Source organism: Mesoplodon densirostris, chromosome 12 (assembly GCF_025265405.1).
Source record: "Mesoplodon densirostris isolate mMesDen1 chromosome 12, mMesDen1 primary haplotype, whole genome shotgun sequence".
In the NCBI taxonomy this organism is placed as follows: Eukaryota; Metazoa; Chordata; class Mammalia; order Artiodactyla; family Ziphiidae; genus Mesoplodon; species Mesoplodon densirostris.
Window position 1 is genome coordinate 57,110,563 of NC_082672.1, and position 14,008 is coordinate 57,124,570.

Sequence of the window (14,008 nt, forward strand, 5' to 3'; positions counted from 1 at the left end):
AAAAACAGAAATACAGATCAATGAAACAGTATAGAAAACCCAGAGATAAACACATGCACATATGGTCACCTTATCTTTGATAAAGAGGCAGGAATATACAATGGAGAAAAGACCTCTTCAAAAAGTGGTGCTGGGAAAACTGGACAGCTACATGTAAAAGAATGAAATTAGAACAGTGCCTAACACCATACACAAAAATAAACTCAAAATGGATTAGAGACCTAAATGTAAGGCCAGACACTATAAAACTCTTAGAGGAAAACAGGCAGAACACTGACATAAATCTCAGCAAGATCCTTTTTGACCCACCTCCTAGAGAAATGGAAATAAAAAAAAAACAAAAACAAATGGGACCTAATGAAAATTAAAAGCTTTTGCACAGCAAAGGAAACCATAAATAAGACAAAAAGACAACCTCAGAATGGGAGAAAATATTTGCAAACAAAGCAACTGACAAAGAATTAATCTCCAAAATATATAAGCAGCACATGAAGCTCAATATCAAAAAAACAAACAACCCAATCCAAAAATGGGCAGAAGACCTTAATAGACATTTCTCCCAAGAAGATATACAGATTGCCAACACACACATGAAAGGATGCTCAACAACACTAATCATTAGAGAAATTGCAAATCAGTACTGCAATGTGGTATTACCTCACACCAGTCAGAATGGCCATCATCAAAAAATCTACAAAAAATAAATGCTGGAGAGGGTGTGGAGAAAAGGGAACACTGTTGCACTGCTGGTGGGAATGTGAATTGGTACAGCCACTATGGAGAACAGTATGGAGGTTCCTTAAAAAACTAAAAATAGAACTACCATATGATCCAGCAATCCCACTACTAGGCAGATACCCTGAGAAAACCATAATTCAAAAAGAGACATGTACCAAAATGTTCATTGCAGCTCTATTCACAATAGCCCAGAGCTGGAAACAACCTAAGTGTCCATCATTGGATGAATGGATAAAGAAGATGTGGCACATATATACAATGGAATATTACTCAGCCATAAAAAGAAACAAAATTGAGTTATTTGTAGTGAGGTGGATGGACCTAGAGTCTGTCATACAGAGTGAAGTAAGTCAGAAAGAGAAAGACAAATACCATATGCTAACACATATATATGGAATTTTTAAAAAAAATGTCATGAAGAACCTAGGGGTAAAACAGGAATAAAGACACAGACCTACTTGAGAATGGACTTGAGGATATGGGGAGGGGGAAGGGTAAGCTGTGACAAAGCGAAAGAGAGGCATGGACATATATACACTACCAAACGTAAGGTAGATAGCTAGTGGGAAGCAGCCGCAGAGCACAGGGAGATCAGCTCGGTGCTTTGTGACCGCCTGGAGGGGTGGGATGGGGAGGGTGGGAGGGAGGGAGATGCATGAGGGAAGGGATGTGGGAACAGATGTATATGTATGACTGATTCACTTTGTTATAAAGCAGAAACTAATTAAAAAAAAAAAAGAAAAAAAAATCTACAAACAATAAATGCTGGAGAGGGTGTGGAGGAAAGGGAACCCTCTTGCACCATTGCGGGGAATGGAAATTGATACAGCCACTATGGAGAACAGTATGGAGGCTCCTTAAAAAACTAAAAATAGAGCTATCATATGACCCAGCAATCCCACTACTGGGCATATACCCTGAGAAAACCATAATTCAAAAAGAGTCATGTACCACAATATTCATTGCAGCACTATTTACAATAGCCAGGATGTGGAAGCAACCTAAGTGTCCATCGACAGATGAATGGATAAAGAAGATGTGGAACATATATACAATGGAATATTAGTTATGAAAAGAAATGAAACGAAACTGAGTTATTTGTAGTAGGTGGATGGACCTAGAGTCTGTCATACAGAGTGAAGTAAGTCAGAAAGAGAAAAACAAATACTGTATGCTAACACACATATATATGGAATCTAAAAAAAAAAAAAACAAATGGTTCTGACAAACCCAGGGGCAGGACAGGAATAAAGATGCTGATGTAGAGAATGGACTTGAGGACACGGGGACAGGGAAGGGTAAGCTGGTACGAAGTGAGAGTGTAGCACTGACATATATACACTACCAAATGTAAAATAGATAACTAGTGGGAAGCAGCCACAATGGTGTTTTGTGACCACTTAGAGGGGTGGGATAGGGAGGGTGAGAGGGAGATGCAAGAGGGATGGGATATGGGGATATATGTATACATATAGCTGATTCACTTTGTTGTACAGCAGAAACTAATACAACATTGTAAAGCAATTAAATTATACTCCAATAAAGATGTTAAATAAAAAAAAGAAACCACATTCCATTTTACAAATTAGGACCAAATACTTCAAGATATCAAATCACTCACTACTAGTTAATTTAAGACAGACATTTGTTTCTAATAGAACTATATACATCCCTTACATCCTTTAGGTTTGTCAAAAATAATATATACTTTTAATAACATTATTGAAAAAAATAACTACTTAAAATACATTACTGTTCTTTGACATTATTAACCCCTGACCAGCAAAAAAAAAAAAAAGTAAATCTATTAGAAATCTTCCAAAGTTAATAAATAATGAGAAAAGGGACTTACATGATCAATTAGTTCACGGACCATTCCATTCCATTGTCCATTGGCATCATCCTGGGCTCCATATTTCCCATCCTCCACAAGTCTAATTTCATATGTAAAGCCAAGGATTGTAGATAACTCTCTGAGGAGGTCAATGCAATAGCCCTCAAATCGATCATTTCCATAAAGAGGTTTGTCAGACTTCTTAAACAGGACATAGGGTTCTTCCTGGAAACAGCGAACATGAAGGTAGGAAGTGTCAGTTAATCATGAAACTTACTATCACAATTATAAGTTTCTTACAAGATGGAAAATTTCACATTAATTTAGAACAGTCAATTTTATTTTCTTCTAATTGTAATTAATATAGTTTGAAACACTAAGAAGGCAGATTACTTCGGGAATACTTGGGTCTCACAAGAGAATATTTAAATATAACTTCGTCACAACTATATAATAAAAATGCTATATATCTTATACCACATCTTATATCACATAAAATAAATAATATATAATGAGATATATACTGTACAGTGTATAATACTAAGACATAATTTCACTATGATTACAATACCCCAATTTGAATTATACCATATAATTAATTTCTGGTGTGCTGTTTCAGTGAGGTTTATTGATAAAAGAATGAAAAAAAAATCATTACCTAATTGCCTATCATGTGCTAAGAACTGAATTAGGGACTTTTATATACATTATCACATTTTGTTCTAAGAACCATGAAAATTACAACTACTATAATTATAAGAGAAAAAATAGTAGCTTACTTTAGAATATAGAAGAAGAAACTAACGTTTATCAAGTGTTTACGCATTCATCCAACAAGATTTTATGGAGCCTACTATGAGCCAGCCCTCCTCTATATAAATGAGAAATCCCTGAGAAATGAAGTTCATGATATAGGGGAAGAAAACAATAATAAATGCCTAAACGACCAGAACACATTACTTCTGATGCTGATAAATTGTATAAAAACATAAACTAGGGCAATAAGATATTGAATGACATCAAGGTACTTGGCAAGATAAGAGAAGATAAGACAGAATTGAGTAATATGTCTGGAAACCTTTTCTGAGGAGATGAAACATGCACTAGAACCTAGGAGATGAGAAGGAGTCTAGCCATTTGAAAATCTGAAAGAAGAGCATGTCAGGACAAGGACACAGCAGTAAAAAGCCTGAGATCAATATGATACTAGAGTGCTTAGGGACAAGGACAACAGCCATCAATATGATTGAAGTCACATCCAGTATGTGAGGGAATTAGCTGAACAAGGTAAGGATGAAGAGCAAGTGAGGAACCAAATCTTGTAAGGCTCTGTAAGGCCCTATTAAAGATTATATGTTTAACTAAGGACTAAGAGAATCCATGTATTAGCATATTTTATTGGGAGTGGATGGAGCATGGTGTGACAGATTGTCCTGTAACTAAACCAGGGTGCAATTGGCTCTACTACTTACTATTTGACAATGGGCAAAGCCTCTGGAAGCTTCTCTCTTAGAGAAAGACAATGCAAAGTGAAAAAGCTTAGGAGGCTGCCGAGCCAGTCCATCTAGCAATGCAATCACCCTCTTCCCAACCCCGGGAGAACAACAGTCATCTCATGAGGTCCATAATACCTAAAGGAGTTTTGGACAAACAGTAATGTGTCCGCTCACCCATACTCATCTCAGAAACAAGGCTAATTTCATCTTTCTTCCCATATCCTTTGACCTGGCCTGATCCTACTGTTTCATGCACTCTCTAGCTTGATCAGTTTCCTGCTCTCCTGATGTTCCACTGTGGGAAAGAAGTCCTGCTCAAAGATCAGCACCCTTGTTCCACATCTTCACGCAATTTTTGGAATGTCCCTTTCATTCCTGCCTTACTGAACTATATCCTCTGTCCCAGACACTCTCTTCAGTGTCACCCCCACACCCCTCAGGGACAGAAGCACATTTGGTGCCTTCCCTTGCCCCTCACTGTGGCCCCAGACCATTTCTTCCCCTGCCTCCTGAGATAATCTTTGCTTCTCTGAGATTCATGCCACCCTCTTACACCAGGCTCTCTCTTTACAATTGCTGTTATCCAATGAAATTTGAATCAGAAGATTTACTAAGATCTGTGGGATAAGTGGGAAGAGAAGCCTTTACTTTTCAAATTGTTAGCAACTGGATGACAATTTTTCTCTCTTCCAAATCTTATCAACCTTCTCTATTCTATTCAAAATCCATTTGGATCAGCATGGTCACACTCAATCTTTTTACCTCCTCATTGTCAAATCCTTCTCTCATTTAGCCTCCCTCTCCCATGATCAAAACTGCACTCTGCATTTCTCAGAAAATGATATACCTCTGAATTAGGATTTCTAACAGCCCATTGATCCAACTCATAGTTCAATCACACCCATGCCTACAATTCTTCAGTTCCATAAAGACCTCTAACACAGTGACCTCCACATTCTTCCATTATCTATCAACCCCTTCCTCACTTTACTGTCAGCCCGACATCCCTTGGTCCACTAGTATTATTTCTATACTACATGCATTCTCATGCCCTTTGCCCGTCTTGTGCTTGGGTATTTGGCTTTACAAAACCATGTCTTACGTAAACAACTTTTTGTCTTTCCCATGCCTACTCCTGAAGAGTAGAACACTGCTAACTGTTTACACCTAAAATTAATATTAAACATTTTATGGTAGCATCCATTTCCAACTCTATGAGATGAACATTTTATCCATGTTTCTTTATACTTACAGCTTCCCACTTAATACTCAGTTAATTACCTCAGCAAGAAATTAAAAGCAATCACATGTGACACCTTTACCTTCAGGCCACAAAACCCACCAGAGCCATTTATCTGTGCTCATTTTCTCTTTCCTTTGTCTACTGATATGGAGGAATTGGCCCTGTGCTTATTGGACCAATCTCTACACTTACGTCCTGATTCTTTTATCAGTCAGGGTCCCAACACAGGATGCCACTTTGAGCAGAATAGTGATATTCAGTTGAGAGATATAAGCAGTATAAGGCAACTACAGAAGGGATCCATGAGGATAGAAACCATGACCTTGCTGTCTTCCCTCCCTTTGATCTCCTTCTGGGGCTTCCCATTAGTCAAAACCAATCAAAAGTCAGAGGGTACAGCAGTCTATTAATGTGATTCTCACAGGTCACCCTCCTGGGAGAGTGAAGAAGAGTGAAGAATGAATCTGGAGGGACAAAAAGAAACATACACAGCACCTCCCCATCACCTTTCACTTGCCCCAAGACCTAATTAACTGAGTCATCTTCTCTCCCCTTAATAATCAATCTGCCTCCTTATATAGAATTAATTTCAAAGTATATGTACTTGTTCCAATAACCTGCTTCTCGGGACACTTTGTTGTTGTGTCTTTTCTACCTTATTCTAAATGCAAATGAGTCTTAAGACTGAGTTATGGCCCCCTCCCCTTCTTTTCTTAAAATACATCCCTAAATGATCTTACCCATACACATCAAATTCAATAACATCTTTATGCTGATGACTCCAAAATTTATATGTCTGACCCAGACCTCTACAAGTAAGTCTTGGGCACACATTTCCAGCAGCACTTGTCGGCACCACTTAGTCATTCATAGACATCTCACATCCCTTAATTCTCAAACTGAATTCTTCTATTCCCCCAAACTTGTACACCTTTTCAGTTCTCTCTGCTTTCGGAAAATGGAAAGTTTCCAGTTACTCAAGCCAGTCACTGAGGCATCATCCTTGCTTCCCTTTCTTTTTGCTCATTCACTACAGAGCAACAAAAATGATCTTCTTAGAGTATACATTGAATTATATCACCGCCACCACTTCAAACCATCCCTAGACTGCCAATGCATTTAGAATAACATTCAAATTCCTTCTCGTGACCCCTGAAACCTGTTGTTCCACCACGTGTTTTCATCTTGATAAATGGTTCCAGCACTCACAAAAGTGATCAACTCAAAAGCTAGGGAGTCACTCTCACTCTCTGTTCTAACCTTTGGAAATCGTACAAGTTCTTCTGTCAAAACATATTTTTTTTAAATAAATTTATTTTATTATTTTATTTTATTTTATTTTTTGGCTGCGTTGGGTCTTCATTGCTGCACGTGGGCTTTCCTCTGGTTGTGGCGAGTGGGGGCTACTCTTCATTGCAGTGCACGGGTTTTTCATTGCAGTGGCTTCTCTTGTTGCGGAGTACGGGCTCCAGTAGCTGTGGCTCATGGGCTCTAGAGTGCAGGCTTCAGTAGTTGGGGCGCATGGGCTTAGTTGCTCCACGGCATGTGGGATCTTCCCAGACCAGGGCTCAAACCCATGTCCCCTGCGTTGGCAGGCGGATTCTTAACCACTGCACCACCAGGGAAGCCCCAAAACATATTCTGAGCTCATCAATTTCTTCCCACCATCCCTGCTGCCACTGTGGTTCATGCAATCTTTATTTTTCGTCTGGATTCCTATAGTAGCCTCTTACCTCTCTTTTCCATTTATATGTCCCCACAGTCCACTCTCCACAGAAAGTTACAGAGATCTTGTGAAAAGTAAATATGATTTTATCATGTACCTGCTTACAGCCTATCAGTGCCTTTTCATTGACACTAGAATAAAAGCAAAACTGCTTATGCTGGCCTTCAAGGCCCTGCCCGCTTTCCTCTCTAACCTTAGCTTCTCATTCCCCTCTCTCATCATGTCCAGGAACACTGGTCTTGTCCTCAAACTTGCCAAGCTCATTCCTGACCCGAGGTTTTTGCATCGTCTTCTTTTCTCTCTTTTCCTGACAGGGAGGATCTTTCCTAAGGTCTTCACATGGCTGTTTCATTCTCATCATTCAGGTCTCTGCTCAAATATCACCTCTTCAGAAAAAGCATACTATATATAAACTACCTCTCCCTTCTAAGTTACTCTCTATTGTTTTACCTTGCTATATTTTCCTCATAGCCCAATCTGAAGTATGTATGCATGTATATATGCACGTGTGTATGTACGTATGTATGTGTATTTATTTATTGGGGTGTGCGTGTTTCTTTCTTCCTCTACTGGAATATAAACTCTTGAGTGTGGAGACGTTAGAGATTATGTTCATTAATATATTTCAGTGCCTAACTAAATGACTGGCAACTAGTTGATGTTCAAGAAATGTGTGGTAAATAAATAAAATATTCATCATAAAGGTTTATACTCTACCTTTCCCTCTCCGACCTCATCTTCTCTTTAAATTCTAAATATCCGGGCTTCCCTGGTGGCGCAGTGGTTGAGAGTCCGCCTGCCGATGCAGGGGACACGGGTTCGTGCCCTGGTCCGGGAAGATCCCACATACCGCGGAGCGGCTGGGCCCGTGAGCCACGGCTGCTGAGCCTGCGCGTCCGGAGCCTGTGCTCCGCAACGGGAGAGGCCACAACAGTGAGAGGCCCGCGTAAAGCAAAAAAAAAAAAAAAAATCTAAATATCCTGTTTTCCTGCAGTTCTTCAAATATCTTGCTATTTTCTACCTCAGAGCCTTTTAACATATTGCTCTATCTGTCTATAATGCCCTTAAACATTGGTGAGCTTCCTTGCTTCCTTTAAGGCTCAAATGAAATGTGAAAACTTTCCTGGGTTCCTTATGTAAAGAGAATCCTGTTATTCTCTACCTCAACACTTTATTTTCTCATAATAATTAATTTATCTTCAATTTTTTATTTGTTGGCTTACATCCTTTTTGATTGTCCCACTTCCCTGGAATATAACAGCCACATTGATTCATTATAGTATCTCCAATGCCTAACACAATGCTTGGCACATAGTAGGGGCAAAGAAAATATTAATTAAATAAATGATAAATTGGTTAATTTTCTGACTCAATTATCTCATCTCTAAGTTGATTTACCAATGTTTTTAAAGTTGTTTGGAGAATTAAACAAAAGGTACCTGGCAGATAACTTTTTAATTATCATTTCATTATTTTAGATACAATAATTTTCAATGGATTTTTTTTTTTTTTTTTTTTTTTTTGCAGTACGTGGGCCTCTCACTGTTGTGGCCTCTCCCGTTGAGGAGCACAGGCTCTGGACACGCAGGCTCAGCAGCCATGGCTCAGGGGCCCAGCCGCTCCGCGGCATGTGGGATCTTCCCGGACTGGGGCACGAACCTGTGTCCCCTGCATCGGCAGGCAGACTCTTAACCACTGGGCCACCAGGGGAGCCCTCAATGGATTTTTAATAGACTTTATTTCTATAGAAATTTTAGGTTTACAGCAAATTGAGCACAAAGTTCAGAGTGTTCCCATATGCCACCTGCCGCCACACATGCCTAGCCTCCCCTGTTTTCAACTTCCCCCACCAGAGTGATACATTTGTTATTTTTGATGAATCTACAATGACACATCACTATCATTCAAAGTCCATAGTTTACCTTAGAGTGGTACTTTCTATGGGATTTGTCAAATATATAATGACATGTAGCTCACCACTGTTAAGTATCATACAGAATAGCTTCACTGCCCTAAAAATCCTCTGTGCTTTACCTATTCACCCCTCCCTCCCCACTAATCCTTGGCAACCACTAATTTTTTTATTGTGTCTAGAGTTTTCCCTTTTCCAGAATGTCATATAGTTGGATTCATATAGCACGTAGCCTTTTCAGATTGGCTTCTTTCACCTGGTAATATACATTTATGTTTCCTCCATGCCTTTTTATAGCTTGATAGCTAATTTCTTTTTAGTGCTGAATAGTATCTCATTGTCTGAATATAGCACAGTTTACTTATCCATTCACCTACTGAAAGACAACTTGGTTGTTTCCAAGTTTTGTCAACTATGAATAAAGCTGCTATAAACATCCATGTGCAGGTTTTTGTATGGATATGTTTCAACTCATTTGGATAAATACCAATGCATTCAATTGTTAGATCATATAAGAGTCCATTTAGTTTTGTAAGAAACTGCCAAAGTGGCTGTACCACTTGGCATTACCACCAGCAATGAATGAGAGTTCCTGTTGTTCCATATCCTCATCAGCATTTGGTGTTGTCAGTTTTCTGGGTTTTGTTCATTCTAATAGGTATGTAGTGATTTTTCATAGTTTCCTTAATTCACAATTCTCTAAGGAAAGATGATGTTGAGCATCTTTTCATATGATTCAAGTGATTTTTATTAGGAATATTTTACAGTTGTCATTTTTCAAAGAGGTTAAATAATTTTCGCAGGTCACACAGCTAAGAAGAGATAATAAAGAACCCCTAAGAAGAGGCCAAGAAGAGATTTGAACTCAGGTTTTCCAAATTCCAAGATACATACTTTTCCCACAATCTTCTATCACTTTCTATACCATAAGACAATTTGTGGAAAATCCATATATGCTGCATTTTCAAATGAAATTAGGTGAAACACATAGGAATCAGAAATTAATCTGTAACTAAATTCAAAGCTAGATATTTGGGCTTACCATAAGGTAAAAAGGACAGTTAAAATCCTGTCTAATTTCTATGTAATATATGATCACATATAAAATGTATTCCCCAGGGATACACAGAGTACTACAAATGTGACAGATGTAGTCCTCTTCCACCCTTGGGGATATTATACTCATTTTCCTCTCCTCCTGGACTCTTCCTGGACTCTTCCTGGATTTCTAATCTTTCAAGTTAGATAACACATTTCCATGGATCACAATTTAAATGCCCTTGTTACCTTGGAAGAGGAGGAAACCTGCAGCTAAACAGCTTTCTTGGCTGGGTATTCACAATTCAGGCATATTCAGGTGTCTCTTTTTCTGATGGTCCCACAAAAACTTTTGAATACTTTTACCATAATATTTACCATATTGAGTAGAGAGTGCTGGTTTACATGTATATCTTCTGAACTAGACTCGAGCCATTTATATGGCAAGATAGGTCCTTACATTTGCATCAAAAGCAGCCAACATCACCAGGTACATAGGAGGCTTGCAAATAAAATGACTGCTGTAATGAACTGAATGGAAATGGACTGCTATGGTCAACTGGGGAAGCCAAGGGAACTTGAAGGAAGAATTTATAAGACAGCTAAGTCCCCCTATGGGGTTTGGGGATGGTGGTAACAAATCCACAGGCTCCTCACCCACAGGCAGGGCGTTAGGGACTTGAAAAGAACATATTGTGCTCCCCTGAAGAGGAGGGTACAGCTAGAGAATTTCTGGCTGGTGGAATGGGGATCAAAAGAAGCATTTTGTTACAATAATTAATTGTATCAACTTCATACTTTGGTTTCAGCCAGTTTCTGATTTATAAGTAAATGGATGTGTATTTTATTTTTACTTAGAAGTCACAAAGGTTGACCATTTTTCAAGTTCCATACACTAAGTAATAGCACTATCTAACATTTTCCTAGCATCTACTTACTGCCCAGCCCTGCTCTGAGTGCTTTCCTTGGATTAACTTATTTATTCCTCATTACAAGCATGTGAGTTCAGTGATATTATTATTTCTATTTTACAGATGAAGAAACTGAGGGCAGGGGTGCTAAGTAATTTGCTTAAGGTCAACAGCCAGCATACAACCTAGGTGGTTAGACTACTGGATCACTTACTTTTATACTATACTTCCCACATTAAATGGTTCCTAGTAATAGTTTCCAAACTCCATACAAATGCATAATTACACAGAGCTCATTAGATAACTTAACATGCATTGTATGGCTTTATTATTTTTTCAATCAACTGGGATTAGCCAGTAATACACTACATACAAAATGGTAATACATTTACTAATTGAACAGTGCAATCAAAACAACACTGTAGAATAGAAGGAAATACATAATCCAAAATATTCATTTTCTACATGATAAATTATCTCTTTTCCAAGGAAGAGCACAGGTTTTTAACATAAAAATACTTCAAGAATTGGTTAAAAAAAAAAATAGGGAATTCCCTGGTGGTCCAGTGGTTAGGACTCTGTGCTTCCACTGCAGGGGGCACAGTTTTGATACCTGGTCAGGGAACTAAGATCTCACATGCCCCACAGTGCGACCAAATAAATAAATAAATAGGAAAAAAAAAGAATTTGTAAAAATAGTGTATTATAAGCCCAACAGATTTAGGTAACAAGATAAGAGTGTCTGAAAAATGTTTCTCCCCCATTTGCACTGTTAAGTCATCACTGCCTCTCTCTACTTAAAATTTTTGTCCTGAAATATTTATGATACACCTTTCATACAAACTCACTGGAACACTGGAGAAAAATATGATGAACGTCAGTGATTACCTAAAAGTGTATAAGGAATGTGAAGGATATATGTGCACAAGATAAGAAAGCAGAACAAAAATTCCAAAAATTATTACACTATTTAAATCTCACTAATCCAGCTTTTTGTAGTAACCATCATACCTATTAATTTGATTTCCTTCACCTATCAGCTAATATAATAAGGAAACTTCTGTCAAAGGCAAATAAGTTTGTTGGTCCTTGTGAGATTAAAAAGCCTATTTAGACGTATATTTTAAACAGGGTTTCATATCACTAGGAAAAAAATATGTTATCTGAGTGCATCTTTTTAGTATTTACGGATCTCTACAATGTTTAATATCATTCTTCCCATATTTAATTCTGAGAAGTAAGACACACTTTTCCAGCTGTGATCCCTATCTCCAGCTACACTGTGTCACAAGATAGTTTACATCGAGTTATGACTCTCCTTTAGACTCTCTTTCTCTGTTTCACACAGCACAAGAATAAATAATAACCTTGTGTAAGATAAGAAAAATGGTACCAGAAGCAATTACTGTGCCACATACTGAGTTCAATGAATAATGTGATAAAACTCTCCTGGGCAACTTTACTGATTTCTCACATAGTCTTAAATCTCCACATCAGCATTTGCTAGAGGTAAAGGCACTTCAGTCCACTGGCATCTGTAATAAGGATTTGTCAGCATTTCTACTGTCAACCCCAGTTTTAAGGAATGCAATAACTCATATATTTTTATCTGCATTAGACTGGGATTAGGCACAGAATAAACCCAAAATGAAGTTCTGAAAAAGTAAAATACGTTTTAAGGTTAATGGGATCAAAATATTTTATTTAAATATAATAAAACTTTATACTTTTAAGTGTATAATTTATATGTCCCTTAGCCTTTATCTAAAGCCCTTATCTAAATTGTATTTTTCATGTGATAACCCTTGAACTATCATTGTCTTCTCGTGATTTCAGAAGATTAGGGATATTAAGATGAAAATTAATTTTCTATGATATGTATAAAATATCCCCTACTATTACAATAGGACTAATAACTAATTTATTTATTTATTCAAACATATATCAAAATCTTATTATGTACGAGCACTTTTTTAGGCTCCAGGTATACAACAATGAAGAACAAAACAAAACAATAACTAAAAATTCCAGCCCTTATGAAGCTTCCAATCTAGTGATGAATTTAAGGTTTTTATCTATTTTATATAATCCTGTATTATTTACATGGTTACTTTGCTTCATTAATTACCAGAGGGAAAATGTCACTAGAAAGTACATTTTTGAGAAACATGACTCTGTCTTGTTTTAGAACATTCTGGTGAATATCAGGACCTATGAAACAGTGGCCCTCAAATCATTTATGTGGGAAAACAGAAATGGATATTCAGTTAGACCCAGTCTGGTTTGGAATTTACCCTTATGACCAGAAATCTTTTAAAATTTGTTTGTGACAACCAGCCGAAACTCCAGTTGTTTATGGGTAACAATATCCTTAACTATAAAGTATTTATATTTTATGAATTTATATTTATATTGTTAATGACTCAATTTTTCCTTAATGAAGACAGGGTTGACAAAAATTACCTTTTTTAATAGCATTCATATGGGCCAAATGAAAAAGACACATGGTTCCAATAATGACATCATCTTAATGTTATGGAGATTAAAACTTAAAACTGAGCAGTTTATATTTTCCCATGGAATCCTTTATTTCTTTCTACTTTCTGAGCCTTATGTACCTACTCTTTGTATCCTATCACTGCCTTCACAGTGAAGGCATTAAATAATAATAACAGAGCAACTAGTTTACAGAGTGTGGAGATCAGGTAGGTGCTACAAAGTTGATTAGGAGTGGAAGGCTAATGAATGGGCAGCATGAAGGGTAGGGGCAAGGATGCTGCTGAAGTTCCTCTGAGGGAGATGAGCCAGCTCCTTAAAACTATAGAGCGATACCTTAATATGAGGAAAAAAAAAAAAGAAAAAAAATAAGATCTCAACATCTTGCCCTGGGAAGCTCAAGAGAAGGCAAAGTGAAGAATCATGCTTTCAAAAGGGAGATTAAGGAGAAAAGGACATTATCATACACAGCAATACCAAGAAGATGGATATTTCTTTAACAAATAAGTAATCAACTCACTGTAACTATCTGATTATGACTTATCCCACTGCTCAAACAAACAATACCTCTGGATAGATTAAGAACACAATGAATGATGTGAACTTGAAAAAAA

General features: G+C 37.5%; 1 protein-coding gene across 4 annotated transcripts in view; it reads right to left on the minus strand.

Annotated features, from left to right (window-relative positions):
- Positions 1 to 14,008, minus strand: part of GRIK2 (glutamate ionotropic receptor kainate type subunit 2) — a 649,287-nt gene that overhangs the window by 175,669 nt on the left and 459,610 nt on the right. For all 4 annotated transcript variants that reach the window (XM_060114614.1, XM_060114613.1, XM_060114617.1 and 1 more), the window contains one exon: positions 2,591 to 2,797. In XM_060114614.1, the coding sequence (XP_059970597.1) occupies positions 2,591 to 2,797 (207 nt within the window). The remainder of the gene's footprint in view (positions 1 to 2,590; positions 2,798 to 14,008) is intronic.